The 22,524-nt window shown below is 34.6% G+C and overlaps 2 protein-coding genes across 5 annotated transcripts in view; one reads left to right on the forward strand and one right to left on the reverse strand.

The window, feature by feature from the left end:
- Window positions 1-17,513, forward strand: part of DENND4C (DENN domain containing 4C) — an 87,322-nt gene extending 69,809 nt beyond the window's left edge. For 2 of the 4 annotated variants that reach the window (XM_011365347.2, XM_023533717.1), the window contains 10 exons: window positions 2,089-2,266; window positions 2,958-3,067; window positions 3,347-3,522; window positions 5,733-5,915; window positions 6,682-6,877; window positions 8,112-8,357; window positions 9,454-9,571; window positions 12,618-12,768; window positions 14,114-14,178; window positions 14,406-14,750. In XM_011365347.2, the coding sequence (XP_011363649.1) occupies window positions 2,089-2,266; window positions 2,958-3,067; window positions 3,347-3,522; window positions 5,733-5,915; window positions 6,682-6,877; window positions 8,112-8,357; window positions 9,454-9,571; window positions 12,618-12,768; window positions 14,114-14,178; window positions 14,406-14,542 (1,560 nt within the window). In that variant the 3' untranslated portion in view covers window positions 14,543-14,750. Of the gene's footprint in view, window positions 1-2,088; window positions 2,267-2,957; window positions 3,068-3,346; window positions 3,523-4,227; window positions 4,281-4,535; window positions 4,547-5,732; window positions 5,916-6,681; window positions 6,878-8,111; window positions 8,358-9,453; window positions 9,572-12,617; window positions 12,769-14,113; window positions 14,179-14,405 lie in introns of those variants that run through there. The other 2 variants (XM_023533716.1, XM_023533718.1) reach the window with 2 other exon arrangements.
- A 262-nt stretch (window positions 17,514-17,775) lies between these two features.
- RPS6 (ribosomal protein S6) lies at window positions 17,776-21,699 on the reverse strand. The gene is made up of 6 exons (XM_011365348.2): window positions 21,557-21,699; window positions 20,876-21,007; window positions 20,149-20,359; window positions 19,809-19,955; window positions 18,027-18,184; window positions 17,776-17,919 (listed from the first exon to the last, which is right to left on the reverse strand). The coding sequence occupies exons 1-6, from the start codon at window positions 21,560-21,562 to the stop codon at window positions 17,824-17,826; spliced, it is 750 nt and encodes a 249-aa protein (XP_011363650.1). The 5' UTR covers window positions 21,563-21,699; the 3' UTR covers window positions 17,776-17,823.
- Between the last annotated feature and the right edge of the window lie 825 nt (window positions 21,700-22,524).

Genomic DNA, 22,524 nt, shown 5'->3' on the forward strand with positions numbered 1-22,524 from the left:
ATCATTAGATCTTCTTATGAAAATAGAAGTGAGGAAATTTTGCTCGTTTTATACAAAAATGTTAATTAAAACTTCACCATTATAGTCAAAGAATTTTAGTACTTTACTAGAAAAGACAAACATCTATAATGTTCACTATTGTTAGCATTGTTCTTAGTACTGTCTTAAACTATATCTGTTTTGACACATGACTGTATATGTACACATATATATTTGTTTAATTTTTATAGCAACCACATGGGTAGGTAGGTACTACACTTATCCTCATTTTTTAGATGAAGTATCTGAGATTCAGAGAGGTTAATTAACTTCTCCAGGTTACATAACTAGTAACTGGCAAAACTAGAATTTGAAGTTTGAGAGATCGGGTGCAGTCTTTGCTCTTTACCACCATAGTAGCAAAGAAGGGAGCAGTATCTTGGAAGAGGTTCCTGTAGAGACTGTCCAAAAAGAGCAAAGCAGGTTATATCTAAGTTTGCTTTTGATGGATAAATTTAAAGTTTTTGGTTAGTCTAAATGGTAAGGTGGCAAAAGGTGTATCTGAGAATAATGAAAAAAGCATGAAGTCTTAAAACATGCACTTTCAAGATAATATAGTTGATTTCAGATTGCTAAAGTTGTAAATAGGAAGTATAGACAGGAAATTAAATTGGACAAATAAGACTTGTATACCATTTGAAGGAAAACTTTATTCTATAGGCAGACTTCATTGAATTAAAAGTACATTGTTGAGTTTTATAAGACAAATTGCATTTGTATTTAAAGAGCTTACAAGGTCAGTTAAAGAAAGACAAAATAAGCTGGCTTCAAGAGTCCCTTAACTTGGCATTATGTGAAAAAAAACCCAAAAACACAACCATTTTATATTTGAAATTTTATCTAACAGTGTTAAAAAACACTTTATGCAGAGTAATGTGGACTTGGAATATATTCTAAGTGGTTACAAGTTAAAATCTTTCTTTTCTTTTCGTTGCTATAGTCTTGATACCAGTGCCTGGCAAAAGCAAATAGGACATACCTAATATTTTCAAAGGAAGGAATGAATAAAGTCTATAAAATTTTCATAACTTTAAACTAGAATTTAATCTAGAGGAAAAAAATTAGGGATATGTGTAAAAATAGCTCAAGGGAATTCATCAATGTAAAGCATTCTGAATGTTTAAGCGATAGAAGATTTACTAAATATGTAATAGTATATCAATAAGTTAGATTAGGTTAAAGGAGTTTAAATAATACAGAAAATTTAATGACAAGTTACATGAGAATAGCTTAACTCATATTTTGTAAAAATGTACTATGCATATTTTAAAAGGACTACAAGGATATATACATTAAGATTTCGGTTATACTCTGTTGGTGTTATAAGTGCTTTTATTTCCTGTTTTACATATTCGTATTTAAGTTTTTTAAAATCATTTAACATGGTTTTATAAGAGAAGACAAGTCTTCTTTAAAGCAAAAACTAAAAAGGAAACTGATTATTGAATTTTTTTAAAATTTAAACTGAAGTGTCAATCACAGTGGTCAAGAATTAGTGTTCAGAACTTTATTCATGCTTTATGCCTCTAATATTGATGATTGTTATTCTGAACAATCTATTGTCAGCTGAAATTTTTACAACCACCTTATTTTAAAGGACTCATTATCCATCTTTTTCAGACAATAATTAATAGTTAATAGTTAGAGAAGTTAAGGTCACATACCTAATACGTGATGGAGAGCCAAGATCAGTCTGGCTGTGTCTGATGCTAAAGCTCTTATTTGATCTCTGTTACTGTCTCTGATGCTACTGAAGACAGCTCCTGGAGTTCCTTCATTTTATGATATTGAATATTGACAGACCACCCCCATACCCCAAACATACACGAGGGACACAACACAGTCTTAAAGTATTACAGGTCATTGCTTGAGTGTTTTAGAATTTGGAAGGGAAATTCCAAATAATAGACGAGTTCAGGTTTTGAAAAATATGGAGTTGATGATTTAAGCAAAATAGGGGCATTTAATTCTGAAAAGGGTGGAGTAAATATATTCTCATTGGAGAAGGTATTACATATGTGTCTATGATTTTATTCTTTTCAATTAAAGGAGGAAACTAATAGAGATTATAGCTTCCCAGCTGGCCTCGAAGACCATATTTTGGGGGAGAATATACCACCTAACACAAGTATCTCAGGGTTGGTCCCCAGTGAACTTACCCAGAGCAACACAAGCCTTGGCAGTAGCAGCAGCAGTGGAGATGTAGGAAAACCGCATTACTCAACAGGTATTGGGAAGGATTGTCCTCTCTCCTCATGTATATACCTATACCCTTCCCTCCGCCCACCACACATACAATATGCCTCATTTGTTAATAGAACCATGCCACTCTCTCACTGTTCTTTTATATGATCTACAAGTACTGCAGTCACTTAACTGATTTTATTTTTAGTTGTATATATTTGTGAATTATATCATTAATTCTTGAACTTTTAGTGTGTTTCAGAATCACCTGAGGAACTTGCTTAAAAATATATACAAACGTCCAAGTCTTAGGCTAAAATGTTTGAGACCGAATCTGTGGGGTCGGGCCTTAGAAATGTGTATTTTTAACTAGCTCTCCAGGCGAATTAGATACATATCAGAGTTTGAGAGTCCCTGGGCTGTATTGCTGAAATTTCTTAGCTCTGTGCTTTTTTTTAAATTGTAATTCTACTTATTTTATCCAACTTTCTATTATGAAAAATTTTCAAATGTCCCAAGAAGTTAAAGAATATAGTGAACAATTACATATTTTCAACGTAGATTTAGTTAACTATTGGTAACTTTATATATATACATATATATATTTTATACTGAACCATTTGAAAATAAATTGCAGACTTCATGATACATCCCCCTTTTATACTTCAGTACGCATTTACAAAGAATAAGGGCATTTTCATACATAATGTATTATGATGGTTACTTCTCTCCAGGTGAGCTTCCATTTCCAAGAAGCATAAAAGGGCAGGACTTTGAAAAATCAGACCATGGTTCTTCTCAGAACACCAGCATGTCGAGCATCTATCAGAATTGTGCAATGGAGGTAAAAGTTTTATGTTTGCCCATGATAAAGTGGCCATAAACATATTTTTATTTCAGAATGACTTAACAGAATTCTGTGATACTCTTGTGGACATTTTGTTGAATTTGCTTGATGTCTTATGTAAGCAAGGCAATAAACTGGTAACTTTACCTATAAAGTAATTGAGTTGTTAATTCCAAATTCGATCAACAAAGTAAAATTCTTTGTTTGTCTCAAGAGAGTGGTTTGTTAAGATTGTCACTGTGGAGGTTTTCAGTGTCTGCACTTTTCTGTTCTTAGGTTTTGATGTCAAGTTGTTCACAGTGCAGAGCTTGTGGAGCTTTAGTTTATGATGAAGAAATAATGGCTGGATGGACGGCAGATGATTCAAATTTGAATACAACCTGTCCATTCTGTAAAAGCAACTTTTTGCCTCTTCTCAATGTAGAATTTAAAGACTTAAGAGGCTCCGCAAGGTTAGTATTATATTATAAAAACTCCCTTAAGAGGTAAGTGCCCCCCCACCCCCAAAGGCATGACTCCTGGGGGAGGAGTGAAATAGTCATGGTATGCTCCAGGTATCCTTCCTCCTTCACTTTCACTATTTGAGTAGAAAATACTAGTAATGTAGTAGATGACTTTCCCATTTTATTTAACTTTACGATTATCAGTAGCAGTTAATTCCTGGAGCTAAACTTGATAGATGATTGAAAACTCTATGTTAGTCATTATTTTAAACTTTATTTTAAAACTCTATGTTAGTCATTATTTTAAACTTTATTTTAAAACTCTGTGTTAGTCATTATTTTAAACTTTATTTTAAAACTCTATGTTAGTCATTATTTTAAACTTTCTGCCTCAGTGATCTTAATTATGTCTTCTAGAAGGAAAAAAAAAAGTATATATGAGGGGTGCCTTGAACTCTTCTTAACTTGTTGCCCCTTTATGATGGTGTTCTGTACAGTGAAATGACCAAATTCTAAGCAGTGGGAAGGAGAGTAGCTCATCTATAATCAGTCATTAAGTAATTTCGAGTTTGGTAACTGTATGCTGACCTAAGTAATTATACTGAACATTATATTTGTTTTATGGAGGAAGTATACTTCATATTATTATCTATTTTTAGCTGTTTTTTAAAAAATATCCAGTTGTTTAGGTGTTTCCTCTATTTTTCCTTTTAGCTTCATATGTGATGCTGAGTGAAATCATACTTTAATTCCTGACACTATCAATGGTTTGTGCAAGGGCCCTCCTTTATTATCTTCCTCACCCTACCCATTCCCACTCATTCCTTTATTCAATAAAGACATTGTGCTGTTTGTGGTATATCCTTGAATATATATTCTCATAAAATATGTTATTTTGCAGGATTATCACATTAAACTTACATAATTGGAATAATGCTAAAAATCTCTATTTTTTTTTTACTCAGTGTTAAATTTATCTGAGTTTCTGTATGTAAAGCTGGTTTTTTTCTTTTCTCCTACAGGAAGTTAATACCTCATTTTACTTATCTCATTATCCTAGTGTTGGATACTTCAGTTGCTTCCAGTTTTTTGTTATTATCATTACAGTGATGTAATACACTGTAAAATATATGTCTCAAGTATACAGTACATTGGTTAGACATTTATATAGCTTATAAAACAGTATATCTATTTTAAAAAAAATTTTTATGTCCTTTTGAATTCTCCATAAGTCTTGTACTTTTTTTATTGAGTTAATTGTGTTTCTTAAGCTATTGTGGTATCTCATTTTATAGTTCTAATTGGATATAAAAGAACATTATTGATTTTTCCTCCCTAACATATTGTTATGGAAAATTTCAAACTTACAATCAAGTTTAAAGATTTTTTCCAGTGACATCCAAATATCCACTGCGATATTGTATAATTAACATTTTACTATACTTGCTTTATTATCTATTTATCTCTCTATTCATCCATGAATTCATTTTATATTTTTATTCATTTATAATAATATGTAGACCTTAATACACTTCTTCCCCAGACTTCAGATACATATCAACTAGAATTCAGCATTTTAGGTTTTCTCTTTTTAAAAGAAAAAGTTGGTATACAATAAATTACCATTTAAACAGTAAATACATACACTTGTGCAGAATCAAACCCTTATCAAGATGTAGAACATTACTTTTATCTCCGAAAGTTCTCTCACTGTTCCTTACAAGGCCCAGCCCTCACATCGTCAATGTGAGGGCTGACAATAAAATAATAAATAGGAGAGGAAATGACTGAAAACAAAATGGAGATTTTATAAGGGAGAAAAAGAGGCATTATAAACAATTATAGGTTAATACATGCTAAAATGATGCTGTTCATGCTCTTTTTTTAACTGAGAAAATTAATGAAATATTTTGCTTTTCATCTTCATAGCTTTATTTAATGGTTCTCAAAAATTAAAGGGATCTTAAAATGAACTCTGATGATCTCCTCTAGACCTTTTCATTTGAATAGTTTAGGACAGGAGGGCAGGAATGAAAGCAGAAGAGGGAGGGGAAGGGGGAGAGAGTGAGGTGGGTGAGTGTGTATTTGAAATAGGCAGTACTTTTATGGATTGTATAATGTATTATGACTGCTTTACCATAAAGTGATTCTAAATATGAACTTTAGAGGACTTTAGGATTTTTCAATTTTTTTTTTTTTTTGTACTGTTCCATATTTAGCTTTTTCCTAAAACCAAGTACCTCTGGTGACAGTTTACAAAGTGGCAGCATTCCATTGGCAAGTGAACCTTTGGAGCACAAACCTGTATCCAGTTCAGCAGAACCTGACTTGATCAACTTTATGGATTTTTCTAAACATAACCAGACGATAACTGAAGAAACGAGCTCTGTAGTTGAATCAAGGTATCATAGAGTATAGAGAACTCATAAGAAATTGGATATTCTTGTAAAAATTCGATCTTAAAGATTACCTGACTCTTATAAGTTCTGGCATTTTAAAAATTTAACCTTAACTTTTTACTACTGTATATTGTTTAAATACCTAATGAATGAATCTGATGATAAACCATTTTTGAAACTTTGTTTAATGTTTTATGGTATCTTTTACAAAATGAACTTCTCAACCAGTAAAAAGTATTTTCCCCTTTAGCGTAGTCATTGCCAGTTTCCAAATTCTCTTTACTGTGAGGTATACTCTTTATTTTACTCTTAAATATTTATTGAATCAAACATTTATTGAGAGCATGTAAGCATTATGCTAAACACTAAAAATAAAAAAGTAAGATCTGGTCTCTTTAGGCGGATCATGGCATGGTAGAGATTACATACTTGTCAGGGACTAATTATTTACATGCAGTATAGTTACTTCTAGGTGATTTTATTTAACTTATGAAATAATGTTTGAATAAAGCAACTGAATGGGCATTTAATCTTTTTAAAATAATACCTGTTATTTACTATACATCCTCTTCGCCCTTCACCAGAGTCATCCACTCTATCCTGTTCTTTTGACTAGTTTTACAAAAATGCCTGAAGTAGTCTTATACGCCAGTACTGACTCTTCTCAGATATATGCAGTAGACTTAAAATTCATTGTAGAAAATACTCTCTAGCTCAACGGATTCAAATTGTTTTACAGAACAAACAGAGCATTTCTTTTTTTTTAAAGTGATGAAATAAAGAAAGCCAGTGGAGATGTTCAAACTATGAAAATTTCACCTGTGCCTAATAGTTTAGCAAAGCGGAATGTATCTTTGACTCGAAGTCACAGTGTTGGAGGTCCTTTGCAAAATATTGATCTTTCCCAGCGACCATTTCATGGCATTTCAACAGTTAGTCTTCCAAACAGTCTGCAGGAAGTCGTGGTATGTAACAATAATTATATTGTGTATTCATGTAAGTATTAGAGCAGGACGTAATTCTTCTGTAGAAGATTTATTTTAATGACATAAAAAGTGGTAAGAATTTTTCATAAACTAAGAACTTTTTAAAATTTCAAGTATGTACGAAAATAGTAGAGTACGTAAATGAGCCCCTTGACCCATCATCTAGATTCACTAATTTTTAATTTATGGCCATTCTTCTTTTGTTTATACCCTCATTCACTCACTTCTTTCGACATTATTTGGAAGAAAATTTCAAACATGATATATTTCATTTGTAAATGTTTCGGAATGCATCTCCAAAATATAAGGACTCTTAAAAATACAATGCCACTAAAAGACCAAAAAATAACAGATAACATCAAATTATTCAGTCTTTGTTCAAATTTCTAATTGTCTCAAAAATGTCAGGTATTTGTGTTTTGTAGTTTGAGCAATCAGGATCAAATAAGGTCCCTGCACTGCAGTTGGTTGATCTGTTTTTTGGTCTTTCTAAATCTGTATACCCTGTTTTTTCCCCTTGCAGTATATTTGTTGATTATAACTCTGTATATTGTTAGTAGTAGCTAAAAGCTTAGTCAGATTCAGGTTTTGTTTTTGTTTTTGTTTCATTCGTTTGTTTATTTTTGTAAGACAACTTCATCAGAGGTGATATATTTCTCCAGTAGGAGACATGAACTATCTTTATGAGGTTAGTAACTATTAATGCCTCAATGCCTAGATCAAGTTATTCATTTTAAGCTTATAAAATGATGGTAGTCTAATTCTGTTATCTTCTTTATTATGCGGAATACGTGTATAAAGAGAAACTTCTCTCAGGTCTTCTGTTTGATTTTCCAAAGAAAAGTCACAGATTTTCTTGATATCATCATCATAAAACATCTAAATGCAAACATTTCTTATTAAAAAAATTGATAAGGAAAAATCAATCTTACATAATAGGCCATTGGTCTTATCAGCATTATAGAGAAACTCTATCATGTTTAAAATAGGGTCTATTATATGGATTATTAATTTTCTTTTAAAATTATTTAACCTAACGGTATTTATGATTAAGTATTTTTTCTATTTTTGGGTTTTCATTAGGGTGTTCTACTGCATGTAGCAATAGCCCTGAGATAACTAATTTTGAAAGGATAGAGAGGTATAATCTAATTGAGAAGTACTCTTAAACATACAGAATTAAATAGATACTATTTTGTATTATTTTTTTAAGGATCCTTTAGGAAAAAGACCCAATCCTCCCCCTGTTTCTGTGCCTTACTTGAGTCCTCTAGTACTTCGTAAAGAACTTGAATCTTTGCTAGAAAATGAAGGTGATCAGGTGATTCACACATCCTCTTTCATCAATCAACATCCAATCATTTTCTGGAACCTCGTATGGTATTTCAGACGTTTGGACCTTCCTAGTAATTTGCCAGGACTTATCCTCTCATCTGAACATTGTAATGGAGGTATTCAGGTAGGGTACCAAATTTTACACTTATATTATATTGGTGTTGGTTAGGACGAGGCTTAACTTCAAGTAACAGAAATTATACAATAATTTGTGTAATGTGGCTTAAGATGTAGTTATTTCTCCCTTAAAAGTTTGGGTAGGTGGTCCAGAGATGGGACAATGTTAGGGACCTAAGATGATCCTGTTGTCTTGCTTAGCTGTATGTGATCTCCCTTTCCAAGTTCTACACCTGGTCCAAGATGACTGACTCTACTTCTAAGCTATCACATCCACTTTCCAGCTAGCAGTAAGGAGAAAAATGGATGGAGAAAAGTATGTCTTCTTTCTTTAGGGACAGTTCCTGGAATTGCCCATAATATTTTCATATTTATCCATTTGGCCGGAACTTATATGGTCATTTCTAGTTGCAAGAGTGGCTAGAAAAGGTAGCTTTTCTTCTGAACTATCATGTTTCTAGCTGACATTCTCATAATGACCTTATTTTAAAGGACTCTTCCATATTTTCAGATGACATAATTAAAAATTAGAGAAGTTAAGTAGTTTTTGCAAGATCACATACCTAGTAAGTGATAGACAAGATCACAGTCTGGCTTTGTCTGGGGCTAAAGCACTCACTTTGCTTGTACTAGGGTTTCTGATCCCACTGGAGACAGTGAGCAACTCAAGTTACTTTATTTTATGATATTGAATATTGAAAGACACCTCACACCCCAGACATACACCAGGGGCACAACACAATCTTACAATATTACAAACTCTATTTTGACTCATTTAAATATTTTAAGTAGAGGTCAATACAACAAGATGGTAGAAACAGTTGCACTTTCTCTTAAGATTTGTTATGATGGCAATTAATCTTTCATGTAGCCACTGTGCTAGTTACCAAGTTGTAATTCCCATTCTTGAGATTTAGAATGAAAAACCTGCATTTCAGAAAATAATAACATTTATCATCAGATCTAAATAAAAATTAAAAATTTTGCTGCTCAGAACTTTTGGTCCAGAGCTTTGAAAGAACTCATCCTTTTTATATAATCAAGTTTTGCTTGGTCCAAATTATTTTGCTTGAGGTACTAATACTTTTACTGATCTTTCTTAGCTTCCTCTGTCATCTCTGTCCCAGGATAGCAAACTTGTGTATATTCAGCTTTTATGGGATAATATCAACCTTCATCAGGAACCAGGAGAACCTCTGTATGTCTCATGGAGAAATTTTAGTAAGTAAAAGACATAAAAATTGAAAATAACCCAAATGTCTCCACAGTGAATGAATAAACAAATCATGGTACAAGTTATCCATATGATAGAATACTATTTAGCAATAAAGAAGAATGGACTACGGGGGCGGGGTGGGGGGGTAACTAGAATTAAGGAGAAGAAACAAATTCTTTTGCATTATTTAAACATATTTCATCCATTTTTAGTATCTTTTCAAGATTCTTTCAATTTTAGTTCAAATTGATTTGCTGTTGTATTGATCCATTTAACTATGACTGGTTTCCATGTGAGTTGAAGAGTATTTTTTGTGCCTGTGATTTTTTGGTCATATACCAATTTGGTTAGGTATTTGGAGAGTAAATTCTACATAGTAGAAGAGTAATTTTAGAAGTGCTGACAAGCCTGTCCTAAAAATCGTATGGATATTCAGGCGACCCAGAATAGCCAAAATAATCTTGAAAAAGAAGAACATAGTTGTAGGACTCATACTGCTCAGTTTGAGAACTTAATACAAAGCTACAGTAATCAAGGAGGTGGGATACTGCATAGGGATAGACGTATGGGTCAGTGGAATAGAGTTGAGGTTCCAAAAAGAAACCCTTACATATACAGTAAATTGCCTTTTGGCAAGAGTTCCAAGACCATTCAATGAGTAAAAAACAGTCTTTTCAAGAAATGGTGCTGGGACAATTGGAGAAACATGCAAAAAGAGAAAGTTGGATTGTTTCCTTAAATCATACATAAAAATGAACTCAAAATGTATCATTGACCCAAATGTAAGAGCTAAACTGTAGCGCTCAAAAGGAAAAATATATAAATTTGACTTAAAAACTTCTATGGTGAAAAATAAACCATCTAAAAAGTGCAATGTCAACCCACAGAATAGAATAGAGAAAGGTATCTTAAAAGAGTTTTGTGCTGAGAATATAGAAAGAGTTCTTACAACTCAATAATAAAAGACAACCCATTTAAAAAATGAGCAAAGGATCTTAGTCCATTCGGGCTGCTGTAACAAAGTACTACAGACTAGGTAGCTTATAAACAAGTTAATTTCTCACAGTTCTAAAGGCTGGAAGTCCAATGGTGCTAGAATGGTTAGTTGAGGGCCCTCTTCCAGATTGCACACTTCTTGTTATATGATCACATGGCAGAAGGGGTGAAGTATCTCTTCTATGCCCTTTTTCTAAAGGGCACTAACCCGTTCATGAGGACTCTGCCCTCATGACCTTAGTACCTCCCAAAGGCCTTGTCTCTCAATGCCAGTGGGCATTAGGGTCTTCGCAACATATGAATTTGGGGGAGACACAAACATTCAGACCTTAGCAGGATCTGAATAGACAGTTCTCCAGAGAAGATGTAAAAATGGCCAAAAGCAAATGAAAGATGCTCAATATCACTACATGTCAAGGACATGCACATCAAAATCACAAAGAGATACCACTTCACATTCATTAGATTGGCTGTAATCAAAAGGAGAGATACTAACAAGTGTTGGTGAGGATATAAAGAAATGGGAACCCTAATACACTGCTGACTGGAATAAAAAGTAGTGCAGCTGCTTTGGGAAACAGTTTCACAGTTCCTCAAAATTATAAACAGTTACCATATGACACGATGGTTGCTTAAGCTCTTTAAGATAATACCCAAGCAAAAATATACATCCACCTAAAAACTTAGCTGCATTTTTCTTAATAGCCAAGCAGTGGAAGCAACCACTGATGAATGGATAAAGTATGGTATATAATATTTGGCAGTAGAAAGTAATGAACAGTGATGCATGCTACAACATAGATGAATTTAAAAACATCATAAAGAAGCCAGTCACAAAAGAGCACAAAGTATAATTTTATTTGTATGAAATATACAGAATAGGCACATCTGTAGAGACAGTGTAGATTGGAGGTTGCATAGGGCTGAGGGGTTGGGAAGACAGAGGAGTAATTGCTGATAGGAGGTTTCTTTTGGTGATAAAAATGTTCTAAAGTTGATTGTGGTGATGATCGCTCAGCTCTGTGAATATAGTAGAAGCTATTGAGTTGTACAGTTTAAATGGATGAATTGAATGGTTTCAGAATTGTATCTCAATAAAGGGGTTATTTTTAAAAATTCAATTAAAGGAGAGACTGCGAAGTTGTCTCTTATATTCGGGTTAGGCTTTAAAATCACAACATAGCATGAAAATCAAATCTATTCCAAGGTAATCATTTAGCAGGCAGAAGAGCCTCATGTATTGTAACAGAGAATTTTGCTGTTTCTTTGGTTGAACACAAATGAAGTATTACTAGTTGCCTTTAAGGGGCTGGGTTGTATGAAAAATACAACAGCTTGCTTTAAACAGGCACTTAGAATGAGGCAGCCTGGAGAGTTATTGGATACATATTCCCATCTCAACTAATGTGGTTGTAAGTAAAATTGTATGGCTGCTGGAATTACCTGCAGCATTAAACCTTTTCTCTTTTTTTCTGGGCCAAGCACACCTTGTTGATTTTGTATACTTTTAATGCTAGTATGGTTTAGTTCCAGTATACCACTAAAGTACTTTTGTAATCTGTGAAATCTGTATAAATGTTCTTAATAATTCTAAAATTAGCCTTGTATCAGTTAGGATTGTACTCTGCTCTATTTAATAGAAAATAACAAGTTTAAACATAAAAATTATTCTCTCACATAAAGAAGTTATGAATTAGACACTCCAAGACTGGGTAGGCAACTCTGCTGTCAGCAGGGACCCATGCTCCTTCTGTTGTATCTGCTTTAACATCAGTAAAGGCCGTTTCATGGTCACAAGATGGCTGCTGGATTATAAGCTGTCATATTCCCAGTGTCAAGCACAAAACCCTAAGTTCAAGGAAAGAACAAAGGGACAGGTCTCTCCTATCTGAAGAAAGCAGGAAAAATATTTTTTAACTGGTCACGTCACATAATTTTACTGGTAAGGGAGAGGTGATGTTGAATAGAAAACTAGAAAATGCTACAACTCTGGAAAAAACTTTTTTAATAATTAGTGGATAAACATATTCTTAATTACTGTGTTCTTATTATTAGATTCTGAAAAGAAACTATCGCCCCTGTCAGAGGAACAACAAGCAACCAGCACTTTAGTAGAAACCATCAGGCAGAGTATTCAACATAATAATGTTCTTAAACCCATCAACCTGCTTTTACAGCAAATGAAGCCAGACAAGAAAAGACAAAGGTAATAATCCAGTATTTCCACTCAAAATAATGTCATGTTTAAAAAATTTTTTAAAGAAATATCTCTAGTTATAAAAGAAACACATACTCAGTGTAGAACATAAGATTTTTTAGAAAGTGCTACCAAAATGTATAAATTCATATTTGAGCATAACCGTAATAAAAGTGTCTGTGGGGTAGCTTAAATTGTAGGTAATTCATCCATAAATAACGTGTACTGAATCTTTGGGAAACAATACTGCTGTTCGCTAGATACCGTCTATGAATTTGTTAACATTGATATATACATATGTACTACTTGTTCAGGCTGTCATATCCACACATCTTTTCTTATAGAATGTAAATAAAAACAAGTTTAGGAGTAGAAAACACTTTGGGAAAGTGATCAAAGCAGTGAATTACAAAGGACATGGAGCTATTCTGATCCTCACCATTGTCTTTTAATATGCTTGGATCAGTATCATCCCAGCGTCAGTTAGCGTAAGTCAGTTCTGCAGTGGAAGCTTCAGAAAAGCTTAGTGCAAGAATTGATGACAAAAATGGATGATCTTTTTGTAATCTGAGCAATTGAGGTAGAGATGACTGCCTCCATAATCTAAAGAGCGGGTAGTTTCAAGCATCTGTAGTGTAAGGACAGGGAAAGAATATTAGAAGTGACCTGTTATGGCTTCGGAAGCTACTAAAGAAAAGCACATGGAGCATTATCAGAATCAGCATTGCTATCTAATTTTTTGTTTGATGTAAATACTCAAAAACCATTTCTTAAGTTGTCCTCTCATTTTTAACAACTGAGCCATGAAGCTCATTCTTAAGGTTTCACTTGTGACATTTTTATGCTTACACACCAGATGAAGGTGACTAATCCTTTACTTTTGGATTAGATAGTAGAGACCACATTCTTTCACACTGTTTGTCTCCAAGGGTTTTAAACTCCTTAGAAATTAATCTATTATTTTGTCAAGTAGCAAAAGATGAGAGAAGACTCTGCTTTTATAAGTTTTAATTAAAAATTAGAGTTAGAACACTTGTTATATTGTTAAAAATTATAATAAAGTTAAAATAAGCCGTTTTTGGGGTAAAGCTTATGCCCATTAACTTTTAATTTTTTAATTTGAAATAGTTATTCACAGGATGTTGCAAAAATAGTACAAATTCAGTGTATCCTTAACCCAGCTTCCCCCAAGGGGGACATCTAATGTAACTGTAGTACAATATCAAAACCAGGACACTGACATAGGTACGTTAGTAACTAGATCACAGAACTTAATCTTTTTTACCATTTAAAAAAACTTCATATATGTGTTTTTATGCTCTCGCCCATTAACTTTAAAATATTTGTTTTATAGGAGTTTATACAGAGAAATCCTCTTCTTATCATTAGTATCTCTTGGAAGAGAGAATATTGATATTGGTAAGTTGGTTAATTAGGGATTACTAAAGGAGGTTCTTAGTTCTATTTCTAAAGTAATTTAAAAAATTGGGACTGGTATGGGTAAATACTTTACTTGCCTTTAGAAAGATTTCTACTTCTGAATATGCAGTTTAAATTTTTATATAAAATGATTTGACTACCATTTTTAAATGGATGGCTTTGTTTTCTTTAACAAATCAAACTGCATTTTTGAAAATGTCTTTCAGAGGCTTTTGATAACGAATATGGACTTGCATACAATAGTCTGTCTTCAGAGATCCTTGAAAAATTACAGAAAATCGATGTTCCTCCAAGTGTCAGTGTGGAATGGTGCAGGAAGTGTTTTGGAGCGCCTGTCATTTAAACAAGAGATTCACTAGGTTTCTGACACATAAAGCTAGGGGAATAGATTCAGTGTGGAAACATTCAAGGTTTGTTCCAAATGCTAAGAATTGGTGAAAACTGAAATGAAATAACTCTTGAGATAATATATAATGAAATGTAATTCATACTGAATCATCTCACAATGTAAAAATGACATTAAAATGCCCCAGGGTTTATTGAATTGAAAATTTGCAACTTCTGAAGTGTTTGCCTCTGCTGAAAATTGTTTGGATTTCTCAGTATTTGTAGTAGTTTGATAATGAGAAACCATAATCATCCTTGGCATTTTGTTTATATGTGAAGCTATTGGGTTTGGGGAATGGCAAATTAATGTAAATTTGCCTAACCCCAAAACAAATATCTGTTATAAAAGCAACTCTTGTGTATGTGTGTATATATGTGTGGCTGTGTAGGTATGTGTATGTACAGCCATATTATATTTATTAAAATTCTTAGATTGCATGTTGCAATTTTCTGAAAGGGGTCTATTAAATGACTACTACTTAACTCATCTGTAGTCATTAATCTCAAAATTACCTAAAATCTGATGACAAATACCTTGTCTCTGACTTTGTTTTGTATCTTAATCCTTCATATTAAGTATTACTTTCCTTAATGGATTGTATCTTGAATATCCAGTTACTTCCATCTTCTTCCCAGTACCATGTTAATATAGAACAGCTTTAAAATTGGAATAAATGAGCCAGTCAGTTTAAATGAAATTAGCTTCATAAGTCTCACAAAAGTAAAACATGCTTAAAATGCTTGTGATGTCTTTGGATCTGAAATTGTTCAGGCACAGTAAATGGTTGCTGTTAGTCACTTTTAAAAACCTGTGGGATAAACTTGCACTGCAGTTTTATTCTTGTATAATAGATTTTTATGCTTATTTGTGCATTTGTAAATACTGTTTTTTAGAATGAATCAATTAAGTCTTAAAACTTTAAAGGTTATTGAGCTTGTTGCCAGTAGGTTTAAGAAAATCATGACCTCACATGCCTCACTGACATTATCATGCCTTTCTTAGAAACATCCCTTAGGAACAGTAAGATTGCCTTAACTCTGCATGGTTTAAAAAGCCAGTGGTTGTGTGTGCACTTTTATAGTAATTATGCAGATGACAAAATCAGTTGATACAAAAAAAATTTTTTTTGCAGGTAGTTAACAGCACAAATCTTTTCCACCTGGTATATAATCTTTTACATACTGTTACTGTATGAGTCTTTCAACATTTCAGGGGTAATTTGACCTATGCAGAAATCTAGTTTCAATTTATTGTGAAAGTGCAACATGGAAGAACTTACCAGAAATTATGTACAATCCTCATCACCTTAAAAAATGGATCTTTTGTACTGAGTATATATTTTTGCAGCTTGACTTGGTACTAGTTTTAATGCATAACACTTATTGCCCCAACATTTTAAAAATTGCCCTTAAAAAAATCAGCATTGAAAGGAAAAATTCAAGTTTGCTGTGCCTAATTTTAAAAGCTCCTGAAGTGTATATGATCTTTTGTCATCTTTAGAATTCCAATATTGTTTTTCCATTTCTTTGTAGTCAACTTACCAAAGAACTACCCACTAAAAAAAAATCCCAAACATTTAAGGACATTTGCCTATATTATCAAATTATGAGTTTTCTAATAACTGTAACATTCTAAATAGCCATTACATATTGGAAATCTTAGCCTGCTACAGTTATTTAGAAATAGGGGCTAATTTGTGGTAAAATTATTGCTTAAAGGCCTTTTTTAGCTCCTACCACAGATCCTGAATCAGTATAGTACATAGTATGAAACGTAAATCCTTTATAACTTCCGAAATCAGTCTTTCATATTGAGTCTAGATTGTTTAGTCCAAAACCATATTCTGGTTTTGGATTTGAGTCTAATATAACTTTAGCTGCATTTTGTAGGTTGATTATAACATCCTGCATGGTTAACGAGTTAACTAATGAGCATAAGTCCCTCATAACTTTGGGATATTCAGTTGTTGCTTTTACTTCTTTTTTGGTACATACCAGTTAATACAAGATTGGACGTTTTTGAAACACTAACTCTTGAAAACATCCCTTTTTAAAAAGTTCTCCATCTTAAATCTGCCAAAATTGCCAGGGTAGTCTAGGCCAGCCTTATCTTTCCACTTTAGGGATTGCACTCAAAATCAAAGCAGGGGTGGTTCATGGTTTGCATGTTAGGTTAATACACAATTCTGGGCTATACACCAGACTTGCCTTTTGGCCTTAAGTTACCCACATTGACTGTATTGTCAGTCCTTCTTGTTTTGGGTATCTTTTCAAAATGCTACATTTTCCCTTTTTGCTTTTTAAGTTCAAATTTGATTTGTCAATTGCCAGTCAGGATTTTTCATGTTATGTAATACCATGTATTAAGAACAGTGGGGATTTTCTTACTGTTGACTAAGGATCTTGCTTCTCACAGTAGGGTCCAGAGACAGGCATTATTGGCCTCATATGGAAACATATCTAAATGTTAAAATTTGAAAATTTTATTCACTTGTGGTTAAAATATGTTTCAGTAAATAAAGAGCCCTTTTTCTTCACCTTTAAAGCCTAATGTGCCTTGAGACCCTTACCCTAGTCTGTAAAGGTTAGTTCTAATTGTAGTTACTGTAGAAACTAGATATGGCCCATTAGAAAAAGTATACTTTGTGCATTCACAGACAAGGTCAACTCCTGTTCAGAGTATGAAATAAAAGCATGAATAATTCACTGGGGTTGAAAAGCTTTGTTAATGTAGTAAATTTGCACTGGTTTTAAAAGCTTTGTGAACTATTTCAAAATGGTATCTATTAACTGCTTTTAACAATTTGTCTTTTTTATATATGACGAATGTCCATCTTCACAAGGGCACTTTTCATGTATTGTGTATAGATCTTTAAAAAAAAACAAACAAACCTGTATTCCTCAAAATAAAGTGTACAAAAGATTAATAGTTCTAGTCATTTTTCTCGGAAATTGTTCATACCTTGCTGAAATGCGTATGCTGAGAATCTTCCTGAGCCACCCACATATACCAAGAGAAACCCTGTCCTGGACTTCTCTATTATCACAGTCTAAATTTGAAGGCTTTCAATTATCTTAGACATTATGCATCATTAGATTGCTCAACTCAATACTCCCCCGCCGACCCCCTTTCTATGACTTTAGTTTCTCTCCATTAAAGTTTTACCATCAATGAAACAGTCAATAAAGGAGATTTGATGTCTGGTCTTATTTATTTGTTACTCTTAAAAAAAAATCTCATTTTTGACTGGACTCAGACTTAGAGGTAGAAGCTCTGAGAGAGGAAAGTCTACGTCTCTTGGCAATCTGTTCCTGGCGTTTCTCTTTGGCCTCCTAAAGAAAACAAACAAAAAAGCACAGTCAGAATTTGCCTGCTTAAAAAAGTACAAACCCAAAGTTAGGCCTGCCTCCTTCCCCTCCATCCCAATCATTAGACTGACCTTCATTCTCTTGGCCAAAAGTTTAGCATATTCTGCAGCCTCTTCCTTATTTTTCTTAGTACGCTGTTTCTTCAGAGCAATACGCCGACGTTTATGTTGCAGGACACGTGGAGTAACAAGACGCTGAATCTTGGGTGCTTTGGTCCTAGGTTTCTTACCTAAAAATTTAAATGACTTTTATCACTTCAATACCCTTGTGCATCAAAACTTGAGTTAGTATGTATGAAAACTTGTATGAGGGCTTTTAAATCAAATTTGAACTATTCTGTAACTTAAAATATAAGAAAAAGTCCTTCCAAAAAGTGACCAACTAACTTTACTAGGTGCCAGTGTTTTCCTTAAAAGACATTTAATTCTCAAAAGACAGTTCATTAAGCCATACCTAAAATTTGGATGTCAAGCTCAAGATCATAGCTTTTTTCTACTTTGATTTCCCCTCCACTATTAGATTGTCTTCTTTAGTAGAATATTAAATATCCTTGGTACTATAAGACACAGAAGCCTTATTTTAATAGTATTAACTGCATATTTAACTGAACTGAAAACTAAAGCATTATCTTCATCTCTATCCTGTCATGCTTTAAAGTCCTATTTAGCTTGAATCTATATTTTCTTGCCAATCTAGGGGGAACTAAACCATTGTTAAAATGTGTGGTTATGTTCTTCATAAAAATCTCCATTTAGCCTAATTTATAATCCAGTACCCTATGGATTATAGATTTGATTCAGAGCATAAGCCTTTTCAGATGTAATCATTTTAGTTTGTGGACACCTTGTGAAAGTAACATATACTTAAGGTGAATATCTTAAGACTAAATGCTCAATTGTTCAAGTTCTGCTTAAAGTGAGATAAATGACCAATCTTATAATCACCTGTCAACTAGCAAACTTATACTACACTGATGGTTATTTCCAAAGGTGTGATTATGGGAAATGCCAATATATTTGTCAATTACTTTTTAAAAATGTTAAGTTTCATGAAGGTAATTTGTCTATACTTTGTCCTAAACACTTTAAATAGTACCTGGCACCTAAGTGGTGTCTCATATTTGCAATAAGTGACCAACGAGCAACTTACTATATGCCAGTATAGGTTTAAGTTCTCAGTTCTGAAAACCAAAACCCTTTTTTTCAGACTTATCAGGAAAATCCAACTTGAACTGACATTATTTTTTCCATTTAAACATTCACACATTTCACTACAGAATCCTCACAAACCTCATGTGTTATGTTGCTTAATTTAACAACGTATATTTATTAAAATATAAAATCCCACACCTGTTCCCTAGTATCCTAAATATAGTATTTTTCTAACTTCCAATTCTCACAACTCTTATTATTGCTATCCACACCCCACAGATGAAAATTAGGGCTAGAATTTAAAGCAACTTCAGTTGATGAAAGCATGTATTTCTTTTGTAAACAAATTAGAACTAGATATGAAAGAATGAGCAAGTGTGTGAGGGTTTAGAGCACATTCATAGTCCTAGAATTTTCTATCATTCTTTCAACCTAAAAGCAATGAACTTAATGTCTGGTAAGTTATCTTTGGATAAACACATCAATGACTTTCAGAAAAATTTTCAAGAAAAATTATAACAATCTAGAAGGCACTGTCTATAACAAGGATTAATACTACATATCTTGATCCTCTCCAATATTTTCCTAAAAACTCAAGATACATAACAGTAGGCACAGATTTTATCTTCCAATATGCACACAAAACACCAGCTGACAAATTACCAAACTTTAGCAAGCTCTAAATTGCATAATCTTCCCTACCTTCTTTGTTTAGGGGCTTTCTCACAACATATTGGCGGACATCATCTTCTTTAGAGAGATTGAAAAGTTTGCGAATTCTGCTGGCTCTTTTGGGCCCCAGGCGACGAGGCACAGTAGTATCAGTTAGACCGGGAATATCTTTCTCCCCTAAGAGTCAAGTGAACAAAGACATTTTAATTCAACTTCCTTACAAAGCAGCATACGTTCTTTATAAATTGGTAAAAACAGACAAAAAACCCACAACTCCATTGGTCAAAATGAATACTGCAAATAAAAAAGCACTTGGACAATCAGCTTTAAATCAATGTTAACAAAAACAACGCAAGAACATAAGCCTCACCTTTTTTTACAATGACCAAGTTGAGAACACTCAGATTGGCATCCACAATGCAACCCCGAACAGATTTGCGCTTTCTTTCTCCAGTCCTCCTTGGTCTGTAACAGGAGTGCCCCTTACTCAGTAGCAGGCGGACACGGCCGTGGGTCAAGACACCCTGCTTCATGGGGAAACCTTGCTTGTCGTTTCCACCGCTGATTCGAACCACGTAACCCTGCGGGAAAATACAATGGTACGCTATAAAATAGACTGAAGTATAACCTCAATTCTATTAAGCACAGTTCATTAAGACCAATTTGAAACTTAAATTTTTCTTCGCTCGGTTTTGTCTGCATTTCCAATTTCCAAGTTTGATTAGCAAATTCCTTTCGATCAAGCCATACTTCTAACCTGTTTTACTAAGAGGTAATAGCTCCAGGAGTTTAGATAAAGACTGTTAAGAAACCAAAGTATCAACAAGCAACAAAGAAGAACACCCCTTCTTGGCACTTTTAAAGATGTCCTTTGGAGACCACTGCTTTACAAAGCAATTACGTATGTTTACTTTCCCATTTGATCTACATAACCCGACCAGGTGATAGCTTTTCCTTATGACATTTGGGAGTAACTAACCCAAATTCAGCATACAGAACCTGGAGTTTGAACCCCATTACACATACCAATTACCAACAGCGTTTACCACCTCTTTTTTAAATAGCTGCAACAATTCAATTCGGTAGTTAACCCTTACCTTCCATTCTTCACCCAGGGCGTCAGCAGCAACTTCTGTGGCCATACGCTTCTCATAAAAGGTACGAAGTTTTCGTTCATCGTCAACTTCAATGAGCTTCTGGCAGCCAGTGGCTGGGAAAGAGATGTTCAACTAAGAATTTAAGCGGGGCGGGAAAAAAAAAGAGCTTTATGAAAACCGCAGAACCACCTACAAAAGCATTCCATTGCAAAAAGCCTTTCGTGTCGCCTCCATACAATCAGCAGAAAACTTGAGATATTGATTTTATTCACTGAAACACGTGTGCATAATTATACGCAAGAAACACCGCACTAAAAATAGGACACATTTTTCCAAGCCCTGCGGAAAGAGTTGGGGCGAAGGGTGATCTGCCGCCATTCACCCTCTCGGAATAAGGAACCCCACCTAGGGGACGCCAAATGGACAGTAGGGCCGCATCTGTCTCGGCTGGGTTCGAGGACGCCACCATGGCGCTCCCCACACGGCGCGGCGCCAGCAGCAATCTCTCGCCATCCACTTTCCCAAGAAGCTCCGGCCCCATTAAGGGCGAGCTTTCTCCTACCTCAGACCCTTCTCTACCTAGAGCCAAGGCTTTGGAGAGCTACCACTGCGGCAACGCCGTGTTTTGGGGTACGATGCACGTTCCCCAAGCCTAGTTCAACACCCGCTACCATTTCATACCTTCATCCTGAAGCAGCCGACCGCCTCCGAGGCGCCACGAAAAAGAGGCCTGACTTCCGCCTAGCCCAGATCACATAGGCACTTTCAGATCTCGCGAGATTAAAAAAGAAATAAAAAGCCTGGCATAGCGGAAGTAATTGTGGGTTGGCGGCACTTCCGGGGGCGGAGCTAGCTAGCAGTCAGGTGGAGGGCTGTGGTAATCCGCGAGTTAGCTACATCTGTGGGTGAGGTTTACCTCGGAAGGTTAGACTCTTCCCTGCCTGAGGTTTTCCGCGTTTCCCTGGGCTAGGGCGGAGCCCCAGTTGGATCTCTGACACTGCGTTTGATAATACCAAAGGAAGAGAGCGAGACCGGAGTTCAGCTTGCTTGGGCTTTCCTGTTCTTCAGACTCCGTCGAAAGATTTTCATTTCGGGAGCGTGTCTTGCCCGCCCTAGTTCCCGCAGTTCATAGCAAGACACCCCAAAAACCTGATTTATTTTTCCCTTAAATACTCGAGCATTCGCTTGTCTTGTAACCGGTCTGTGGTCAGAATGATATCCTCCGCCACCCTGTAACGCTAGCTTGAAAAGTGTACTGGCCTTAAGAGGTTTCCACAGTCCCAAACTCACCTACTGCCGTTGGTCAATGCCATGCAGGTCTTTCGGATTAGATATCCCTCCTAAGAGAAACCTTGCCTGATCACACTGCCTCAAATAATATCCCTCTCCTTCTCTGGTATAGCACTATTTTACAGTACTTAATCACGATACATAAATAGGTTGCTCATGGTCTGTTTCTACTAGATGAAAAATTAAGTCTTTACTGTGATATACTCAGAACGTAGGAAAGTGCGTGGCACGTAATACATAAATGCTTAGTAAATATTTTTAAATGGTTATAACCCCAGCTCTGGTAGATTTAGTCCATTAGAGTGTGGTAGTATGGAGCCAGCCAGCAGAGGGAGAAGTGGATGTATGTGGTAAATTTT

This window comes from Pteropus vampyrus, unplaced genomic scaffold (assembly GCF_000151845.1).
Source record: "Pteropus vampyrus isolate Shadow unplaced genomic scaffold, Pvam_2.0 Scaffold109, whole genome shotgun sequence".
Classification (NCBI taxonomy): domain Eukaryota; kingdom Metazoa; phylum Chordata; class Mammalia; order Chiroptera; family Pteropodidae; genus Pteropus; species Pteropus vampyrus.